Source organism: Acipenser ruthenus, chromosome 3 (genome assembly GCF_902713425.1).
Source record: "Acipenser ruthenus chromosome 3, fAciRut3.2 maternal haplotype, whole genome shotgun sequence".
In the NCBI taxonomy this organism is placed as follows: Eukaryota; Metazoa; Chordata; class Actinopteri; order Acipenseriformes; family Acipenseridae; genus Acipenser; species Acipenser ruthenus.
In genome coordinates this window covers 102,214,227-102,238,416 of record NC_081191.1, presented here as the reverse complement: position 1 = coordinate 102,238,416, position 24,190 = coordinate 102,214,227, and the positions used below count along the sequence as shown (strand labels likewise).

At 37.9% G+C, this 24,190-nt stretch overlaps 1 protein-coding gene across 1 annotated transcript in view; it reads right to left on the bottom strand.

Moving 5' to 3' along the window:
• Positions 1-24,190, bottom strand: part of LOC117394588 (cubilin-like) — a 108,396-nt gene that overhangs the window by 7,244 nt on the left and 76,962 nt on the right. Inside the window, 10 exon segments of the mRNA XM_059020105.1 lie at positions 707-851; positions 1,377-1,585; positions 2,914-3,076; positions 3,469-3,674; positions 14,438-14,655; positions 16,432-16,561; positions 18,384-18,572; positions 20,936-21,085; positions 23,207-23,363; positions 23,687-23,874. Of these exon segments, the coding sequence (XP_058876088.1) occupies positions 707-851; positions 1,377-1,585; positions 2,914-3,076; positions 3,469-3,674; positions 14,438-14,655; positions 16,432-16,561; positions 18,384-18,572; positions 20,936-21,085; positions 23,207-23,363; positions 23,687-23,874 (1,755 nt within the window).

Sequence of the window (24,190 nt, the reverse complement as noted above, 5' to 3'; positions counted from 1 at the left end):
CAAGAGAGCAGCGCCTTCATGCAATCGGCATGTTGGAGGCTGGACTAGGGCAGCGTACTGTGGCTCGCCGTCTTGGGTGCTCACAGCCAGCAATTTCAAACCTGGCAAGACGGTATAACCAGACACACTCTGTCATTGACAGGCCGCGAACTGGGAGACCAAGAGTCACAACACCTGCCCAAGATCGACAGATCATTTTACAGTATCTTTGTGATGTCAATTGTTGATCAGCACAATAAAAAGTCACTGCACCTGTTCTAAAACAGAGTTTGTCATTTTTCAATCACATCTAGTGAATTTTATCCAAATGTAAGTGATGACAGATTTTATCAAGATGATATGTTCCATGCAATGTGTTACTCCCCAACACTGCTTTTAAGTCTGTTGGGAGAAGCCCATATGCTTGTGTAGATTAGCAAAACAAAAACCATGTGCATATGACAACTGATGTAAAATGAATTTATTGTAGTTGTGTGATATCTGCTTGCCTGTCCAAGGCCAAATAGTTATTTAATGTGTGTGATATAATTACACCCCCCCCCCCCCCCATCCAATATGGGTTAACTAGATCCCCACCCATATGTAATGCAAATATAAAAGCTCTGCCTTTTAAATTTCAATTAAAATGTTGTTATGAAAAAAAAAAAAAGTTTTTAAAACAGAACATTGGTAATATAAACACATATCCGTTGCATTGAAAACATACCTGCAATCTCATATGTTACACTGAATCCGTTTTCTGCCAAGTAGTGATCAGATTTATATGTCACCATAACCGTACGACCGTATGTGTAGAAGTCCAGGATTGTAGTGTCTGTCCCGCAGAATCTGTGAACCTGCCCATAATCACCCTGCAAGGCACAGAAAGTGAACTTTAAAAACAATCCTTATTACATTGTCATCAAATACAGCAAAGAACTGATTGTACAAATACATTTATTGTTAGGTAGCTTTAAACGTTCTGTCATTTTTAATCTCAAGGTTATGGGTTCTTGACTTAGTACATATGTCCACTAATTTGAGTGATGAAATGGATGTATTTAAAGCTGCTGTGACCCACAATGGTGAATTTCACACTGCAATTCATTCACTTGTGTCTGTTTCTATATTATTTTATAATTAAGCCATCTGTACAATTTATTAGAAAGGAGACCATATTTTGTTTGTTTAAATCCCCCCAACCTGCAACAACATCAACATTTCACCTAGTAAGAAACAACTCAGAACATTAAATGATTCTACCTAAACCCTAAAAGGTTTTTCTCCTTGTCGAAAGTGGATACAAACTGGCACTGGTGGAAACAGAACAAAACTCAATCCTAAAGGGACAAATATGTCTGTAGGTAGATTGACAGTGGTGTAATTGCTATCTTTACCATAGGCCAGTCCTTGAACTCCAGGTAGTCATGGGAACAGCTCTGACTGGGTGGCAAGTGGAAACGCTGGACAGACAGTTTGACATTTTCCTGTGCAGGTGCATCCAGGGTCCATCGACAGTTGGTGGAGGATGGATATGGGTTGGAGGAAGTAGGAGATGATATGGTCTGAGGAGTGGTGCTAGCATTGTGAGACCCACCACAAGTCACTGAGCAAAAGAAAACATTATGAATAATACTGTACATCAGATTTATTTTTTTATCCTGAAAGCCATTGGTTTCACTAACATTAACTGCTGACTCTTCACCCAGGAATTAATGTTCTTTGTGGGTAGCTATGACTGAAGTTTTCTGATGACCTTGACTGTAATAATAGTCTGCAACAACCAGCTTTGACTCTGTTTTACTGACCAGCATCAGATTACAATGACATTTGATAACAGGTAAGACATCTTTAAAACCTTGGTTACTAAACCACTTAGCAATGTTTACTGACAGAATGAAATACATTCTTACCACAAACACTGCTGTGGCCTACTGCCAAGCACTGGGTTCTGTTACTGATGATAAAGGATTAGTGGGTCTCTGTCTCAATGTCTCAATGACTAATCATGACTCATCATCACCAGTGAAGATCAGCAGATGCACCAGGGTGTGACAGAGGTGGTCCTAGGTTAGTGAGGTCATCTTTTAGGCTGATCAGGGGTCAATAGGGGAGTTCAGATCCTGTTTAGTTATTTTTTATTAAGACCTAATGAAAGGCATGGGGACTGACAGAAGCATTGATAATTCAAATAATCTGAATGAACAAAAACTAAATTTCCCTTTGAAGTCAACGCTCATTCATAAATCAACACCAATTCATCACAGTTTTAAACGTGTACAACCCTTTTTTTAAAGGAGATAAAAACAGTTAACATTACAGATACAGTGTAACATGTTAAAATGTACTCTCTCCTCTGATAGCTCAATTGATACACGTTTCAGTCAGCTGGAGTCTGGCTCTTTTAGCACAACAGACAGCACTACATTTAAATTGCCATTTTGAGTTCTTTGCTTAGCAGTGTTAAAACATGATGTTATTTTATCAAACAAAATGGGGCACTTTGACTACAGAACTCCTCAGACCTTTAGTTCACTTTCTATTTTAAATGGTACAGTATACACAGAAAGAAGCTGGTGATGCTAAAACATATTTTCCCACATTACCAAAAAATAGTAAAAGGCCTTTAGGTAAAGTATATAGTTCAATCCTTGGAAATGTATTGAAAACTGTGATGCCACCAGCAATGACTTCCTAAAACCAGCGATTCAGCCAGCAAACTCTTGACTTGTCTACAGCTTCTCATGGCTTCCAGTTGTTTTTCCACTGCAAATAGCTCTTATTTCTAAAGGGGGTGCCTCTGCTTCAAACAGCAGTTCACTTAAATCAACAAGACATACCATTAGGCACAACAAGAAAACAAAACAAAAACATGTATTGTATACCCTGCTGCTTTCATGGCTCTGGGTTAAATCTTTAATCATCATTACTTACACTCCACAGCTGTGTAGGTAGCGTTGAACCCACTGAAACTGACAGAGCTATCTGAGACAAACTTCACTGTCAGGAAGTTGTTGCTGGAGGCAAAAGAAGCCGGTACAGTGTTGCCACAGAAAGTGCCAACGAGTGGGAAGTTCTCATTGTCTCCATCAAACACCTGAAAAGAGAGGACATCAACTGCAGGATCAGCAGAAATTGTGTATGGGGCTTTTGGGGATATTTCTTTCTTTTGTTCTCACGCTTGAGAAACCAATGACAACAACCACAGTTATAAATTAAGAAAACCATATACAGTAGTTTGAGTACTTGTGACCTCAGGGAAGGAATTCATTCATCTGAATCTGTATAAACATTCTGTAACATATATTAGTATGGCTCTAGACAATCACAAATACTGTTTAGTGACTGGATCAACCAACTTTTTTGTTGTATCACTAGTTACAGACTCCTTATTTTTGTATAAAAGCAGATCTGATCTGTTTTGTCTAATGCATGGTGTGTTCCAACCTCACGTGTGACACATACACACAGCAAAGTCGGATCCCATACCTTAACATAATCATATCTACAGATTGTTCCAGAAGGCCCTTCCAGGACGAAGTTGGAAAATGTGAGATTGACGTTCATGTTTTGAGGAACCACAATGTTCCACACACAGTCCAGGCTTGCTTCATATTTGCCATCAAAGTCGATGTCAGGAGAGCCGAAAGAGCCACTAGGAGAGGTCAGGTAGCCACCACAGCCTTGCTGTGGTCCTGTTCAGGAAAACAAATGACATGAATGTAACAGCGATATTCCACCCAGCTTCCCAAACTAAACACGCTGTGCACAAATCTGCACAAAACGAGACACATACGTTATTACAATGAACTATGAAAGATGTCAAGTACTGGAGTGACTTTAGCTCACATGTTCCCACAGCAAAAATGAATTTGAAATGGTGTTGACCAAGTTTTTAGTGGAGTAGGTGGAATTCAGCTCCCATGTGTGAATATCAGAAAATTAAAATGAATGGACAGCCCACTGTTTATCATCAATAACCATTTGCCTACATTTTTGCTTTTTCCACAATGTTTGGTAACCTTTCTTTTTGATGTAAAACAAGTATTATTATTTTATTATTATTTGTTTATTTAGTAGACGCCTTTATCCAAGGCGACTTACAGAGACTAGGGTGTGTGAACTATGCATCAGCTGCAGAGTCACTTACAATTACATCTCACCCGAAAGACTGAGCACAAGGAGGTTAAGTGACTTGCTCAGGGTCACACAATGAGTCAGTGGCTGAGGTGGGATTTGAACCGGGGACCTCCTGGTTACAAGCCCTTTTCTTTAACCACTGGACCACACAGCCTTCTAATTATATATATTATATTTTTTTTTTTTAAGAAAATGCCATATTATACAATAGAGGGCGGTGTTGATCCTCAAAACAAAATAAAAATCCCAATGTGTGCAATATGTGTTGATCACACAGTATATTGATTGTGTGAACAGGGTAGTAGAGATTCTTCTGGGGTTTTAAATACAATTTGACATTTCAATAAGGCATTTTCTCTGCTTATTAATATTTATAATATTTAACAAAGCAACAAATGCAGTAGAATTCATGTTTCACTACCTACTTATACTGGTAAAAATGAGGTTCCTATAGTGCCCTCCACCAAGGGTCTTCACTAGTGACCCAACATCAATATATCGCTCGCTAATTTACAGGAAACCCCTGAACCCTGATTGTTGACATTCCAGGGGACAGGATCCTTCCTGGGGATATGGAGTGCAGCTACAGGGTCTGAATTCAGTTTTAGTTTTAGATTACTTCATTAACATAGGCATATTCAATTAATAAAGAAAGACAGGAACAATTACTCATTTCATAGACCCAACAGCCTGAAGCTGGGCAATCTTGTAATGCATTTGTATGAAAAGTTAATTAATGTGAGCCTGTATTAATGATCACATTCTTAAACCCTTTGAGATCTAACATGGAGAACCCTGCCGGCATAACCAACTGACATTTGAGATGAGGCACACAATGTCTAAGAGACACAAATGGCAAAATCATAGACAAAGAAAAAAAATAGCAAATATATTAAATAATTACTTTTCACAAGTTTTTACAAAGGAGGATATGGACAACATGCCCCACATGTTGACCTGTTCCTATCCAGTTTTAAATAACTTTAGCATAACAGAGGCAGAAGTGTTAAAGGGACTAGGAGCTCTTAAAATAAACAAATCCCTTGGGTCGGATGAGATCCTCCCAACAGTACTCAAAGAAATGAGAGAAGTTATTTACAAACCGCTAACCAAGATCATGCAACAGTCTCTTGACACAGGGGTTGTACCGACAGACTGGAGAATTGCAAACATAATACCGATCCACAAAAAGGGAGACAAAACCGAACCAAGTAACTACAGACCAATAAGCCTGACTTCTATTATATGTAAACTTATGGAAACTATAATAAGAGCCAAAATGGAAAATTACCTGTATGGTAACGTAATCCTGGGAGACAGTCAGCATGGTTTTAGGAAAGGGAGATCGTGTCTAACTAACCTGCTTGATTTTTTTGAGGATGCAACATCGACAATGGATAATTGCAAAGCATAAGACATGGTTTATTTAGATTTCCAGAAAGCTTTTTACAAAGTCCCGCATAAAAGATTAATTCTCAAACTGAATGCAGTAGGGATTCAAGGAAATGCATGCACATGGATTAGGGAGTGGTTAACAGGTAGAAAACAGAGGATGAGAAACCTCAAAATGGAACGAGGTAACCAGTGGTGTACCACAGGGATCAGTATTAGGTCCTCTGCTATTCCTAATCTACATTAATGATTTAGATTCTGGCTCCCGAGTGGCGCATCCAGTAAAGGCGCTCCTCGCAGGATGTGCCCTATAGCCTGGAGATCGCAGGTTCAAATCCAGGCTATGTCACAGCTGACCGTGACCGAGAGTTCCTAGGGGGCGGCGCACAATTGGCTGAGCGCTGCCCGGGTAGGGAGGGCTTAGGTCGGCAGGGGAATCCACGGCTCACCGCGCATCAGCGACCCCTGTGGCCGATAGGGCGCCTGTGGCTCTGCAGCGGAGCCGCCAGATCTGTGTTGTCCTCCGGCACTATAGGTCTGGTAGCATTGCTGTGGATCTGCAGTGCGAAAAATGACGGCTTGGAAGGAGCACGTTTCGGAGGACGCGTGTTTCAGCCTCCGTTTCCTGAGTCGGCGGGGGGGTTGCGAGCGGTGAGCCGGGGATACAGATAATAATTGGGCATGCTAAATTGGGGTGAAAACCGGGGTAAAAATAATTGGCGACGACTAAATTTAAAGAAAAAAAAAAAAAAAAAAAATGATTTAGATTCTGGTATAGTAAGCAAACTTGTTAAATTTGCAAACAACACAAAAATAGGAGGAGTGGCAAACACTGTTGCAGCAGTAACGGTCATTCAAAATGATCTAGGCAGCATTCAGAACTAGGCAGACACATGGCAAATGACATTTAATAGAGAAAAGTGTAAGGTACTGCACACAGGCACATTTTTATTGCATTATAAATATCATATGGGAGATACTGAAATTGAAGAAGGGAACTATGAAAAAGACCTAGGAGTTTATGTTGACTCAGAAATGTCTTCATCTAGACAATGTGGGGAAGCTATAAAAAGGCCAACAAGATGCTCGGATATATTGTGAAAAGTGTTGAATTTAAATCAAGGGAAGTAATGTTAAAACTTTACAATGCATTAGTAAGACCTCATCTAGAATATTGTGTTCAGTTCTGGTCACCGCGTTACAAAAAGGATATTGCTGCTCTAGAAAGAGTGCAAAGAAGAGCAACCAGAATTATCCCGGGTTTAAAAGGCATGTTGTATGCAGACAGGCTAAAATAATTGAATCTATTCAGTCTTGAACAAAGAAGACTACACAGTGATCTGATTCAAGCATTCAAAATTCTAAAAGGTATTGACAATGTCGATCCAGGGGACTTTTTCAACATGAAAAAAGAAACAAGGATCAGGGGTCACAAATGGAGATTAGATAAAGGGGCATTCAGAACAGAAAATAGGAGGCACTTTTTCACACACAGAATTGTGAGGGTCTGGAACCAACTCCCCAGTAATGTTGTTGAAGCTGACACCCTGGGATCCTTCAAGAAGCTGCTTGATGAGATTCTGGGATCAATAAGCTATTAACAACCAAACGAACAAGATGGGCCGAATGGCCTCCACTCGTTTGTAAACTTTCTTATGTTCTTAATCCAGATCAAATTCATACTGGAGGGACTGGGTGTTATCTGTCTGCAATCCCACACCATGAAATTATCTTTCCACAGTGTATATTTGTTAATTATCTATCTAATTATGGCTATCAATAAACAAATACATCAGTTAATTGGCAGATACTTGTATGGCTGTTTGGTCATGACTTGGCAATGCTGTATTATACACATCTGTTTAGTGGTTATGTTCATACCACAGTGGGACCACTAGAGGTCTACATAATCTCACAGAACAAGCTTTTGAAGCTTCTCTGATATCAGTCAAACACTTCTAGAAATATGCTTACTGCACTGAATTCCTCTTTATCTACAACAACAACTCAACAGCTTTCTCTCCATTTATGCATATTAGTTCCAAAGATGCAAGCTTTATTTTTGTATTGTCTAATTATGCTATTGTTTGAAACAATACTTTAACCTTACGTTATATAGATAACCATTCCACATTTGCTTTATAAAATTATTCGATGAGCAAAATAAATTGTCTGCAATGTTTCTCAAGATATTAGCAAAACCTATTGAATGTTTCTTATTAATTAGTGTTCATAAAAGCAACTTGATAGAGTTATCTTAACTAATGTATTCCTGCTGTTTTGATTCACTTGTCGTTTCTGTTTTCACATACTGGAGAAGTTTTTTGGCCTGATTTAAGTCTATGCATCCTGCTTTTGGCCCATGAAACACAAAGTGTGACGGTTTAGTATTTAATCCTCAATAATGAAGGCTGATAAAACCTGTTATTACATTCATCCATCGGGTAAGAGCACTGGGAAGGCAACTGATATTCTTCAATTGTTTAAACAAACAATGTCACTGCCAAAATGAATAAGAATGGAAACAGTCCATTTAAAAGTACAAATGTGGCTGTTTTCTGCTTTTGAAATAGCAGTATTAGAAGAAGCCTGTCATTTGAACTAAACTGGCATCTAGTGCTAAGCAGCTGGAGTTCCTTGTTACAAATTGAGCTTTTTAATTCTTAAGCCATTGCCTTTTATATAAACAGCCAGCAACTCTTCATGGGGCTCACACAGTGTCAGTTAGCACTTATCACTGGTTACTACTACACAGTTCCTTTAAATATATCCCATGTGCGTTTTGTCACAACAATATATTTTGAGTTTAACCTGATTATCTCTTGTTATTACCGAAACAAACAGCTATTTCTGTCCTTTGACTGCAGAAAAATGCAACACTGGTCCGTCAAGCACAAGCACAATGTAAAAAATATCCCTCCCACAGCAACAGCCACATCTGATCCAAAATAAATTGCGTAGGGGAATCAGAATGTGGAGAATGGAAGAGAGAGTGCAAAAACAGTGAGAGGAGATAATACTTTAATCTGATGCAACTTTCACACTCCTCACTCGTCCCAACTGCTAAAACAGGTCTTACAAAACATCCTCCCTTCGTTCCATTAGATAGCACATTGATTGATGGCATACTGTCCTGACATTTATTTATTTAACTTAAGATGTTTTAAAATCCGATCATTGAATTGAAAAGAACGTTTGATGTAGCAGGTGAAGGAGAGAGCAGCAGAGATGGTAATTTTCCACTAGCTGGGAGAAGCAGAGCAAAGTGGGGCTGGGCAGGGTTGATATTGTACATTTACACACCGTATTTCTTCAGTGATCCCTTATATCCATGTTCTTGGTTTTGTTGTCTCCTTTTATACATATACAGCACTCAAGTATACCTTTTAGCTTTGGTCTGTGAGAAATTCAGAGGTTGTCATGTAATACTGATATTGTGTCTGCAACTGTGCGGTTCTAGTTTTGTATTTACAGCAGTGGCAGGAGATGAATGTCACTGTTCACTAGTCATAATAAGTAAATGATGGTCTTCTGTTCAATGAACCCCCATGGAAAAGCAAGAAGTACTGCTCTAGATCTATATCGATTCCTGTTACATTATTATTGTGCTGTTCAGATGAAGGCCTGGGTTAATCTCATTTTTACAATATACCCACAAAGTTTGAATCAGGTCAAAAACGGGTGACCAATTCGGAATTTATTCAACAACAATAAACCTGCCCTTTGAAAAAATACAACCAGTGCAATAAACCAAAAACAAGGACACTTCAACACAGGAACTGCAATTACCACGACTTTCAATCTTCCTGTGTGCGCGCACATTGTGCTTCTGAGTTATTGTGTAATTTTACTAACGAACCATGGAGATACAGCATTAAAACCTGCATTTATCTCTTTGTTCCCATATTTAATTTAATTATTTAACTTCAGTTCCCTTTGTGTTAAGGAAGTACATTCATCATCCTTTACCAGCTTACCCCAAGGGTGACCCTAACTCCCCCCACCCCCTCCCAGGAGAAAGGAGGGATGGGTAGCTAAGCAATGCACACAGAATCTGCATTGCTTATTGCAAATTACTGAAGCTGTCCCACCCCACTGCTTCAACAACTCCTTCACTGCACAAAGCAGAGTTTGTGTCCTGGGGTGGAAGTTAGCAAAGAAGTTTTAATTGTCATTATTTTACTAAGACGCTAAGAATATATGACTAATATGAAGCATCTGCTGTAAACAAAGGCATTCTACTACAGACACCAACACACATTCTTTGTCACAGAATACCAAAATGACTAGAAAACCTACCCATTCAATCACTTTTTAGTTTTTAGAAAAGAGACCTGGTTTGGAAATTTCCCCAAAAACATTCAGGTTGTAACCACTTCCCATTTATTCGCAGCTGTTGGTCTGAGGTTTCTGAATGCTAGACACAGGCATTTACCCTATTGGTTGGTTTGTAAATGCATGCTAAAATGCTCCTCTAACCAGATTGCTTTGAATATCACCAACTCCTTTTATTTGATAATACCTACGATTTACATGAAGTACATTGACATGTACTGTAGCTGTAGCTTTTAACATTCCATTTTACTGTCTCTCCTAATAAGTAAAAGTCATAACAGTGTATAACCTCCAAAACACTAGAAATACCCCTGCCTCTTTCTGGTTATGTGGGTACCATTTTGATATTGTTAGGAAGTGGCAAACTTGGGACATGTGACAGCAAATTGTGTTAAACACAGGAAGGTGACAAATATACAAATGCAGAAGGGAACTACAATGCCTGATCTATTTCCTACCCAATTTGACCACCGAATTACCCAGTGATATGGTAATCCCATCTTAAACAGCACTGTCTGAACTCTTTCAACACTGCACATCTCTATATAAGTTTAGGAAAAATAAGTGCACTCAAACCAGCTGGCCAGTAAACTACTCTAATATTAAGTATACCTTATAACACCCCTGGACTGATCTTTCTGTGGAGTTACTTAATGTTGAATGAGCTCAATTATGTATTGAATAACAACAGTTGAAGGCACTTTCCTAAGAGCATGATAAATCATGCCATCTCTTGCACTCTTCTATTGTACTGATAACTTCTATTGTACTGTAACAATAACTATACAGTGCTGGCTGGCAGGGCTGATCTACGTTCATACAAGGAGGTTTTCTCAGTGTGTACATTTGTCAAATACCCAGTTTTTGAATGAACTGCCTCTAGATAAAAGCACAGCTAGCTCCTGCCTGTCAGTTCTACAAGAATGGCATCCTGATTTTGATGACAAAAGGAAACTGTTTTTGTTTTCACTTCCCTACAGATTGTAATTGCAATAATAACTCGAGAGAGAAAATCATTCTCTTATTCCTCTTACCTCAGGAATGAATTAAACAGAACCTGACATGCTAGGATTCAAGGAAATGCATGCACATGGATTAGGGAGTGGTTAACAGGTAGAAAACAGAAAGTACTGATTAGAGGAGAAACCTCAAAATGGAGTGAGGTAACCAGTGGTGTACCACAGGGATCAGTATTAGGTCCTCTGCTAATCCTAATCTACATTAATGATTTAGATTCTGGTATAGTAAGCAAACTCGTTAAATTTGCAGACGACACAAAAATAGGAGGAGTGGCAAACACTGTTGAAGCAGCAAAGGTCATTCTAAATGATCTAGACAGCATTCAGAATTGGGCAGACACATGGCAAATGAAATTTAATAGAGAAAAGTGTAAAGTATTGCATGCGGGCAATAAAAATGTGCATTATAAATATCATATGGGAGATAGTGAAATTGAAGAAGGGAACTATGAAAAAGGCCTAGGAGTTTATGTTGACTCAGAAATGTCTTCATCTAGACAATGTGGGGAAGCTATAAAAAAGGCTAACAAGATGCTCGGATATATTGTGAGAAGTGTTGAATTTAAATCAAGGGAAGTAATATTAAAACTCTACAATGCATTAGTAAGACCTCACCTAGAATATTGTGTTCAGTTCTGGTCACCGTGTTACAAAAAGGATATTGCTGCTCTAGAAAGAGTGCAAAGAAGAGCAACCAGAATTATCCCGGGTTTAAAAGGCATGTCGTATGCAGACAGGCTAAAATAATTGAATCTATTCAGTCTTGAACAAAGAAGACTACGCGGCGATCTGATTCAAACATTCAAAATCCTAAAAGGTATAGACAATGTCAACCCAGGGGACTACTTTGACCTGAAAAAAGAAACAAGGACCAGGGGTCACAAATGGAGATTAGATAAAGGGGCATTCAGAACAGAAAATAGGAGGCACTTTTTCACACACAGAATTGTGAGGGTCTGGAACCAACTCCCCAGTAATGTTGTTGAAGCTGACACCCTGGGATCCTTCAAGAAGCTGCTTGATGAGATTCTGGGATCAATAAGCTACTAACAACCAAACGAGCAAGATGGGCTGAATGGCCTCCTCTCGTTTGTAAACTTTCTTATGTTCTTATGTTCTTATGAAATGCACATTTTCTGTGTTATACCTGTGTGCATACCTAGAGAACATATTTAAAGAGAATACGACCAGAGCAAAATACGTATTCATAAGGGGTCTGAGTGAGATAAAAGGGTCAATAAATGTCCCACCCCGTTATTTTGTGTTAAGGCTGGTGGCACCATAATTCTGGCCTCCAGTTTAAGTATAATTATTTAAGTTCAATTAGTAATGGTTAGGGTGGGATGCAGTAAGGGTTATATTTAAAGAAATGTTTTTTTCTGTGTAAGCACTAATGGTGCCACTCATCTATGAGAAGACTACCACTAAATAGTGTGGAATGAAGTAAAAATGTTGACGAAATGATGTATTACTGTATGATATGTTGGTATGGACATGATGGTATTATCCTGTGAGTCTAAAAGAGTCGCAGAGTTGAACATGGAATTGAACGAACTAAAAACACAGCCTGAAAATGAGGTCACAGCCGCTGTTAACCCCCAGTGTGCCTGTTATCTGGTTACTGCAGTCCTTTAAAATATATATATTATATATATATATATATATATATATATACATCTTACTGGACAACGCAAGGCGGAGGACTACCGCAGAATAACAAACGATAATGCTTTATATATAATACGGGATATTAATAATAAAATACTTAATTTGAAGAAAAACTGAATTAAAAAAAAATGTGGTAGAAATCGGTTACTGCCTCATCATTTGTGACATGAAACTATAACAGCACAATATTCAAGACAGTAACCCCTACAGTATAGATCGGATTATACTGGGGTCCTAAATATGTAGACAGCTTCTGATAGCTTTTTGCTTGTAACATCAAATATCTGGTATATATTCCTAAGGCTGGGGGTCTCTTTTCCTCTTTTTGCACCAGTAAGTAAGGGGTTAGAAAACACCCAGCAACTTCAAAAGTTGTAAACTTTAATGAAAGTACAATCCACTCTGTTGATTTCAATGTGTTCTTTGTATTCTACAACATTCCATTGCTGTCCACTAAGATTTGCGTAACTTCTAATAATCATATTACTGTGTGAAGCTTGGCAGTGGAGGGAAACAAGCCACAAGCCAATATATCCTTTTTTCTCTTTTTATGTCATCCCAAAAAAGCCACACTACGTGGAAAGCAGCTATTGGCTGTGTGACTAGTGATTCACTTGCAAGCTATGCTTCACTAAGTCTATTATAACCACACAGGGATGTACAGTAACACATATGAACAAAAAGCTTACGAAACCTTGCATTTCAGCCCATAAACAACTAATAATATATACAAACTGAAGCTGCATATTGCTATTAAAGTGATGGAAAAGCCAACAGAGCTACAACCACTTTAACTAAATGAATAATATCATGTGGAAAAACAATATATGTTGCATATAAGAACATAAGAACATAAGAAAGTTTACAAACGAGAGGAGACCATTCAGACCATCTTGCTCGGTTGGTTGTTAGTAGCTTATTGATCCCAGAATCTCATCTAGCAGCTTCTTGAAGGATCCCAGGGTGTCAGCTTCAACAACATTACTGGGGAGTTGGTTCCATACCCTCACAATTCTCTGTGTAAAAAAGTGCCTCCTATTTTCTGTTCTGAATGCCCCTTTATCTAATCTCCATTTGTGACCCCTGGTCCTTGTTTCTTTTTTCAGGTCAAAAAAGTCCCCTGGGTTGACATTGTCTTTACCTTTTAGGATTTTGAATGCTTGAATCAGATCACCGCGTAGTCTTCTTTGTTCAAGACTGAATAGATTCAATTCTTTTAGCCTGTCTGCATACAACATGCCTTTAAAACCCGGGATAATTCTGGTTGCTCTTCTTTGCACTCTTTCTAGACCAGAACTGAACACAATATTCTAGGTGAGGTCTTACTAATGCATTGTAAAGTTTTAACATTACTTCCCTTGATTTAAATTCAACACTTCTCACAATATATCCGAGCATCTTGTTGGCCTTTTTTATGGCTTCCCCACATTGTCTAGATGAAGACATTTCTGAGTCAACATAAACTCCTAGGTCTTTTTCATAGATTCCTTCTTCAATTTCAGTATCTCCCATATGATATTTATAATGCACATTTTTATTGCCTGCGTGCAGTACCTTACACTTTTCTCTATTAAATGTCATTTGCCATGTGTCTGCCCAGTTCTGAATGCTGTCTAGATCATTTTGAATGACCTTTGCTGCTGGAACAGTGTTTGCCACTCCTCCTATACCTGTTAACTATATATAAAAACCTCCTTGGGTAATTACCAGTAATTGGATTGCAGTTATAATTTGAAGCGGGCTATGACAAGAATAAATGTTAAATACCTTGTAGTAAATATGTGTGAAATGACTTTAGGTTAGCATTGATAGTATACAGTACTTTGACAAGATTGAATCTGGTATTATAATGTATAGGTCTCTTAGCAGCACACCTTCATTAACACTGGAATAAAGTTACTTACCTAAAGTCTGCCTGAAGGTGGCCCTCCAGCCCCCTGCGTTGACGGAGTAGTCTGTCTTAAACACCAGGAACAGATTGTTTGAGGAACTCTGCAGAGTTGAAGGGATCACCGTGCCACAGAACTTGCCCAAGAGAGGGGCCAGGGTGTTTGCTCCATCATAGACAGCTATATAATCATAGGCACAGTTGGAGGAGGCCTCGAGGTGGAAGGAATTAAATCTACATGGAAAACAATCAAATGATATTACTTTGTTACATTGCTGTCACGGTGACATATAATCTTTCACAATTATTCTTCTTTCATGGTTGCTATGTTGTGTAAAAACTGAAGATAAAAATAGATCACTTTTGTATTTTGCTTTAAAAAAAAAAAAAAGGCCTTAAAAAACATTTGTGGATATTGAATACACACATTGTAATACAATACTGAAAATGCAAAAAACAAAGGGAATTCTTAGCCCCTGTATCTAGTCAAAAACCATGGCATTGACTGAAGAATCTCTTGACTGTCTCCGACTCTTTAGACTAGATTGTCTTTGGACTACATTAAAACCAGGGAAGTTTAGACATTACATTACATATGTCACTCTACTGCGAAACAAAGGCCACACATCAAAACACAACTAGCAGTGCTTGCCCTTCTGCACTAAATGCACTGAATGTGTAGAATAAATACCAGGGGCATAGTCAAAATTCAGATTCACAGCAAAACCTTAATTTGTTTTTCATTGTATCTCCAGATGCATTTTATTTAATTGGGGGGCTAATCACTTGCTATTCAAAAGCAACGCCTGTGTCTAATCTCTCATAGTTTCATGTTTCGCATCAAATCTTTTGTTACACCTCTCACTAGTGTCTGGGGACCAGACATACCCATGAATTACTATTGCAGCATGACAGATTTGACCCATATGTATCTGTGATAGGCACCTCTACATTCATATGGTAGAGGTGGGATATAGCAGTTCCAAAGTTTACACCATTAGTCTAATTTCCTGCCATCTATTCAAGTATTAAAAAAACAGTGGCATATCCTAATACCGCTTCTCTTTAGATCATTAAAATAGGGCAATGTTATGAAACACCACCTCATCTCATATACATCTATTCAGTGCATCAATAGGATGTGTCTAATCAATAGGATATACATTGTGCTGGTATACAGAGATCAGTCACTGTGTAGATAAGTGAACACTACTGTATGGAGCAGATTAGTGTGTTAAGTAAAAGGACAATGGTTTTGACCTTTTAAATGGGCCATTTTTTTTTACAATAAAGGCTTGGGCATTAATGACAAATCATTCTATTAATTTTCTATGACAAAATAATGATGACAGTTTAGAGTACAATACTGCACTTGTGCATTTCCAGATCTGTATGTGTCACCCAGTATTTGGAAGACTGCTTTTAAGACTAAGCTCTTCTGTGAAGGGCTCTCTGTCCTCGTCTCACAAACCCTGGCCTCTCTGCTGACCTGCCCAATTATAAGGATGAGGCATCACGTTCCAGTGGTGCCTGTGGACAGGGATGTGACTGGAGTTCAGAGACACAGTGCAGTTCTCAGTCTCAGCCCTTACAAATGACCCACCAATACAATGGTAGCACAAGATCAGACGCAATGAGCCACTGGTGAAACAGTACTAGTATGTTAATATTTTGACATACCAATGACATCACACTAGTATTAATCAATGCACAATACAACAGAATCAGGACTGCAGTGCAAATCTTGTTCCGATTGTGTCTCCATTGGTGATAATGATCTGGCCTGCTAGTCTATTTTATCTTGTTCTGTCAGAACACAATAGGGCAATACAAAATATTAGGGAAAATATTAAAACTATTTTTACACTTTTGTCTTCAAAGATTGGGGACGCTTGGATCAGACCCGTCTCTTGTGTAGCTGAAAGGTCATAACTTTAGAACATTATATTGGTTACTTTACACAGCCTATATTTCTTTTGCAATTTTCCGAAGCAGCAATTGATAACTTACTTTAGCTCGACAACCCTGTTGTTTCCAACAATGATGTGATAGGTGCAGTTCATGTTGCTGTGGTAGTCAGAAACTGAATGCGTGGGACTGCTGACTGTACCAGTCGACTGGTTGAAAATACCACCACAGGCTTTAAACACAAAAAGAAAGGAACACACATAAGAATAATGTCATTCCAAACACACGTCCTAACTTTGAGCAACCTACAGTACAGTATAAATCAACTCTGATTAAGATATGAATGGCAATGCTAACCCAACCTATTAAATAACCTAATGGCTTGTAAGCAAGCAACTAGAAAAACAATGTGGATATATATATATATATACACACAGTATTGGTTCTTAATGAATATCCTTCCCTGGGTGCACAGAGTGACTGGACGGGGTGCCTGAATGACACATTGAATCATAAGAAGTATCCTGCTGAGCACCAGCAGAGACATTGCATTCAGTCAGACCCATCTGTAATGGATTACCACCATACTATAATGAATTTCCCTGTTGAAAACATTCACAGAGCTGCACCATTCTAATGATTTAGGGGGGAGTGTTGAAACAGCTCTACAGAACCATGCCGCTGATTTCATACCCTTTATCTAGAGGGTTTTTTTTGTATTTTTATGGAAATCACCCAAGCAAAGAATATGCCCTGGGCATCATCCTCTGATGTTCTGTAATAAAGTGAACGAGCCACCGCCCTGCCTACAGAATCCCCTGACTGTGCTTCACTGTGGAGCCTGCAGGTTTTTACATCTCTACAGACTGTTTGGAAGTGCTGATATTCTTTCCAGTGCAACAGAGACTGTCAGAGCAAGAAGGAAGCCTCTCTCTGAAAACCACGTGAGGGATTCAGCTCCTAAAAGAGGCAGCAGTGTTCATTCCTAGAATCGATTTGGTTTTATTTTGTGCAGACTCATCAAGTACGGTAAAGCAAGTCAATCTGTGGGCAACCACAGTCATTTTAGCAATCTTTCTGTTCAAATCTACACATTTTAGATCAAGAGCCATACAGATTTCCTAATACCATTAACTTTCTTTTAGAAACAAGACTAAGCATGTTTCTTGTTTTGTTATAATGAAGGTCATACATAATTATTAAATACCCACTTGCTCAGATTGTTGTTTGGCAAATTGAATGTGCTTCATAGAGAGGTTCTGAAATAATTTATTAAATACAGCACAAACAAAAATATGCATCACAATCTGCACCCATGAAGCATTTGAACAGGAAGTGCCACGCCCAAATGCAAATGAGCTGACAACTAGCTTTCTCAAATCTGACTTGATCTCTCCAATGAACTGTCAAACATAACACTTTTGTTGAAGTTAAAATCTCGCAAATACACCACAACCTTATCTCACTTTATTACATAAAGTACAATAAGGTGGTACTGTCTAAAATGCAGAGTTTTAAAAAACATCTAGTACATTTTTTAAAGTCAACAGACCAAGGATCAGTAGGGCAGCAGTGTGGAGTAGTGGTTAGGGCTCTGGACTCTTGACCGGAGGATCGTGGGTTCAATCCCCAGTGAGGGACACTGCTGCTGTACCCTTGAGCGAGGTACTTTACCTAGATTGCTCCAGTAAAAACCCAACTGTATAAATGGGTAATTGTATGTAAAAAATAATGTGATATGTGAAATAATGTATAATGTGATATCTCGTAACAATTGTAAGTCGCCCTGGATAACGGCGTCAGCTAAGAAATAAATAATAAATAAATAAATAAATAATATTAAAAATGAATGTGCTGCTGTTAGTCACCCCTGATGTTGCATTACATAATGTGCCTTTTAGCCTTTTACTTAAACAACAAAGCTTCATTAGTGATGCTAATGTAAAATGGAAAATCCCTACTACTGCTAATACTACGCATAATCACTGCACTGTCCGAAACAGACATTTATTGGGCTTACAGATCACCATATAAAGTGGAATGAAGATACTTACGGATCACCTCATACTTAGCCAGGAACCCCCTATAAACGACTACAGAGTCAGAGTAGAAGTTCAGTAGCATTGGGCCAGCAGTAGTGAATGGACCGGGAATCTGAGAGCCACACAGTGTTGTTATTGGGGATCCTGTATTTGTGGTCCCGCTGTAAATCTTCAGTCCATCATAAGTACAGGTTGAATGGGCTGTAATAGAAAGCATGCCAAGTCAACATACTGTACTATGGCTGAGAACATGTACAGCACTGTGCACTGTATACCACTTCGTAGCTATTAAATACATTTTCAAGTTTATCAAATACATGTTTATCATAATCCGTGCAGCTTTTACAGAGGGAAAAGTAAAACCTACAAATATTTGGCAATACAAATAAGGTAAGATTGTTAACTCTGCAGTATGTTCTTTATTGATAGATATGAAATTGTCATTATTTTATTTAACTGATCATTTGATTCTTAAACATTCACAGATTCGTGCATTATGCTTTTTTTAGCAACAGGTCAATAAAAGAACAGTATAAAACGATATATAAATAGTATATCTGTACTTAGGCAAACACTGGAAGACATAACTATTGCAGCTGTCAAAATACCAATGTAAGTCTTTAATCATCAATAAATCAATAAAACCATCAATTAATATAAAAAAGCATGTTGTGTATTATGATATTTCTAAGGCTGTAATTAAGTAAATACAACATCAATTCCATATATAACATTATGAATGGCTTGACTGAGAAGATAAATGGATTTCAGCTATGCACAAATCATGATTACAATCCTTACATGATGTCATTTAATCAATCTTATATGTCAGTGTAGTTTTGCTTTAAATGGTCAAGGCTATTATGTCAAAGAGGCTGAAGGGCAGCTTTTAATGGGTCAGTGCACTTCCATTACCCTTACGTGAACAATGACACTTATCATGTTCCATTGCTGTTACAGCTTGACCATGGCACAGTAGGGTTAAATATAACTGGATGAGGAGCTTTATCAAGGGCAGCGGTGGACAAAGTTGACTCTTCCAGTCCAGCTCTTTGTTTACATGTGCATGACCTGTAATATTTTCAAATTTGAGCACACCTAACGTTATACAACAAATCATTCTTATAACCCAGAATGTTTAAATGTCCTGTAGAAAGAAGATTTGTGAATGCTTATTAAAAGGCAGAAATCAAAAGTGTTTATAAGCACATCCATTAACCAAAAAGGTGCAGGGTACGAATTAGTACAAACAAGTCAAAAGATAGAATGCCTGCACACTTATGAAGCTCTGCATCTTTTATTTAGTTTATTAAATAAATGTTTTATATTCTGTAAAACAAATAAAAAAATAAATAAATAATAAAATAAAAGTATTGGAGAATATGCAGTCCTCATTTTAGATTTCTGTTCTGGCACAAAAAAAGACAGTGCTTGCCATGGTTTTGTAACAGCCAACAAGAGCCTTGCTTTTACTTTTGCAGATGTCTTTAATTAACTAATATTATTTAGGGCTTGGGCTTTCACGTGGTTAAAATCAAATCCAACTGCTGGACCTTGTTTATTCTTTGGCACCATACATGCTCAAATAAATATACTTGTTGTATTGAGCTTTTGAATAATAGTTTATAAGTAAAAACCTTCCAAAATGAATGAAAACTCCATTTTTTTTAAAGTATTAAAATGTTGTATCAGTATGTAATAATCATACTTGCCCAAAGCTTGCATTCACATAGTAATCTGACTGGATTCTGTTCATTTCTTGTCTGAACCTGAGATTAAATTTACATTGATAACAATAGTAGTGGTACACAGCCAAGAGCTATTACATGTACTGTAAATAAAATGAGAAAAGAAGGACAACTCCTGGACTATTAAATTATCCCAGTTTTGCAGGAAAGAGATCACAAATTAAGACCATTTAACAATCACTTCCAATCCTGAAATGTTTATCATCTTCCAATAACCTTAAATAGCCAAGCAATGTTTTTTAACATTTCCCCCAAATAAGTAAGTGTTTGTGAAGTAACACAGAATTATTGAAACCCAAGAAACTTTTCAGTCCTGATTCAATATGTTATGAAACAATTGTAAGAGTAATATTTAGTTTAATTGAATTAGCACATCATCAATCCAAATAAACTGAATTATGCCTTTCATACTGTACCTAACCCTGTAATGTAAATGTATATTTTTAAATGAATTTATTTTGATGGAATTTGATTAAACTGGATGATTGTTTAGTACTCCATGCACTTAATGGAATTAAAAAGACATTCTGAGCTAGGTTTTACAGATCTGTACAACTGGAAAATACATATCTGTTCATTTAACAGACTTTCATTAGTCTGTGATGCATAATACAAGTGAAAAAATATTGCATGCTTTATCAAGTGAAGAAGTCCAAATCCCAAAAGTAACTGAAGCTTTTAATGATCTGCAAAATATCTTTCACATTATATAAGCGTGTAAGAAATACAGGAACTATTTTGAATATGCAGAATTGTTTTTAGATCGTCTGAGTCACACCAAGGAGGTTTGAAAAGAACACGGGTGAGCACACTTACATTCTACTTGGAATGTCTCAAAACGCAAGACAACGATTTTCTGATTGCCTGCATCAATGAGGTAATTGCAGTTGCTGTTGATTGGGTAATGCTCTGGGTAGTTGGGTGACACAACACGTCCAGCAGGGGCAGTGAAGTTAGCACCACAGCCTGGCAAATATAGAAGAATCAAAAAAGAGGTTAGCACTACCATGCTCTTGCACTTACAACAGATAGTCAATTCTTCTAAACACGAATTTCAAGGGACCAGCAAAAAAAATTGTATTGTCGGCAATTCATACTATAAGGAGTCTAAGACAAATGCATACAGTCATTTTTATTAAGGTTACATTAACATTGAAATCACATTTCAATTACAGAACAATGAAAAGTATTATACATTTAATTGTGCATTTTATTGCAAATACAGTTGTAAGTGAACTTTTAAAAAGTATATGTTGCAAATGAACTGCATTTGAGGTGCCCTCAACATCAGGGTATTGAGCAAATCGGACACGCTGACGAATTGCATCCAATTTGCAGTTCATAGGCAATGTATTATTATATCCCAGTTTTTAAAATTGGTTGACAAAGTCTTTGCGGGAATGTTGAAATCTGCAGCAACATCTTTCTTTTTCTTGTACAGTGGGGCATTTTACCTGCAGGTTTTTACACTGCTCCATGGAAATGGCACTGATGCTCGAGCACTATGGCAACTCGAAATGTATCATAGGATCAGTGATCCCAAAACAGCACAATAATATAGAACAGAGGCGCTAATCTGGATGCAAGTGAATACATTTCACAATACCCTTTGCACTCAGCTGTTTGAACTAGGGTTATTCGTTTTAGTCACATTTTTCTTCTCTTAGGGGGGCTACAAAATAATTAGTACTAACAGGAAATTTGTGTTAAATGAATTTGTATTATAAGAAGTCATTTTCAATTAACTGCTAAATTTGGCCAGGAGCATGTAGAAAATTAGTTGTATCAGGAAATATACCTAATCCCAGTTAGTTTTAACGAGAATTACAAACAAGTATAGAGTGTCTAAAATGTTATTTTCAATATGGTTTTGAATGCGATGACTTTTTTTCTAGCTGGATAAAACTGATGAAGCGATTTGCCAGGGTTACAATGGGATTCATTTAATAAACTTGCATTCTCAGGTCAGCCAAGAATAACATCCTTGCTTACACTTTCCCATGTGTCCCTCAAAATGTACTATAATATCTTCAGCATCTACCCTGCAGGAGTAATATTATTATAAAAAGTTAAATTGGTTGTAGCAAAATACAAACGTACATGTATAACAGGCTTTTTTTTTAATGAGACATTTAAAACTATAACGATTGGAAGAACGCAATCCGGGCAGCAGTGTGGAGTAGTGGTTAGGGCTCTGGGCTCTTGACTGGAGGGTCGTGGGTTCAATCCCCGGTTGGGGACACTGCTGTTGTACCCTTGAGCAAGGTACTTTATCTATATTGCTCCAGTAAAAACCCAACTGTATAAATGGGTAATTGTATGTAAAAATAATGTGAAATAATGTATAATGTGATATCTTGTAACAATTGTAAGTCGCCCTGGATAAGGGCGTCTGCTAAGAAATAAATAATAATAATAATAATATTATTTATTTATGGATCTTATTTATGCAACATCTTTTTACCACACAAAACTAGGGAATTAAGCTAGTTGCTTGGTGAACTGAATTTCTGAGGACATTTCCACTCATTAGTGAAGGGATTCTGAACTCATTTTTCTTTAGTAAGAAATCGTTTATTATCTTGCCCCTGTACTGGCCTGGATGAACTGACATGTAAAAACAGTGCACTTCAAACAATTGTCTGAGAGTCGGGCTCAGAACCTCACAATACAACTGGGTCATTGCCAAGGTATAAAACCTTTACGCACGCTGAACTATAAACCTTTCATCAAACTGAGAAAAACACAGTATTCCCATTGCTGCCAAGGCACTTAGCCAGCCCTTTGTACTTCACAGAGTCTGGCAAAATTATAAAAGAACAAGAAAATAAAAACGTTACATTTTAGTGAGATGGGAAAAAAAGGAAAGAGTAGAATCCAAGTTCTGCACCTCTACCCCATATAGTCTAAACAGCATTTCACATGCTTACAGCCTCCTCCTGGCACTACTGCCTGCACCGCAAATCATTCTGCACCCCCCGTGCTATTGTCCAACCTAGTGCTGTTGAAGTCTCTTTTTAGCTGGCCTCTTTGGGGGTCAGGTTTGCTGTAAAACAAGGAGTATGCAGGTCAGTGTGAAGTACATACGGGTGGTGTATGCAGCTGAGAATCCCTTCCCAACAAGGCCTTGAGTCTGGAACCTAGTAGTTATCATATTGGCCGGCGCAACGAGCGACGCTGGGGCAGCGGTCCCACAGCCTGCTGCCAGCAGCCTTTCATCCACTTCAGCAGGGCCTCCCCACACCTGAGGAGACAGAGGAAGAGACAAAGATGGGATAAGAGGCTAGGCTCAAAAGAGAACAATGCAGTAAATCTGACTGCCCTTTGCATGCTGCATCAGCGACTCCTATACCCGCTGGTGCTATTTATTAAGATTACAATGTTCTGATCTTCTTTCCCCTACTGTTTATTTACCTGCACGTGATACCTAATTATAGAATCTGAATTTTATACAGAACAAGAAATGTTTAAGAGAACAAATTTGTTCAAATGTATTCATAACTATATCATCTAAAATACCTATGAGACATAACATCAGATCTATATGTCTTCCACTGTAATACCGACCTTTACATAGCTGCTTTGGCAGAGTCCGCTACTGTCAGGAATCTCAAAATCACTGCTGAAGCTCATTTCCAAATGGTTGCCTTCGTGGGCAATGATCCTCCATGTACACTCACTGTTAGTTGGGAAGTTCTGAGGGTAGCCCGGTGATTTGATAGTACCGCTATCTGCATGGATAGTGCCACCACAGCCTGCAGAAATGTCAAATGCATGCTTATCAGTTTATTTATTTATTTGTTTGTTTGATTTATTCATTAATTCTTTAACCAGGAATAAACCCATTGAGACCGAGGCCTCATTTACAAGAGTGTCCTTGCAAGATAACCAGAAAATTTCACATTGTTAAAAACAACATCACTTTAAAAGACAATATCATACATTCAGTCTGGGATCAGACATGTTTACACTTATAATTCTTGGAACCTACTCATTAAAATAAATGTAATCAGTGCTTAGTCATGAGAAACAGATCAGTTATATGTCTATATTTATAATACACATGTATTA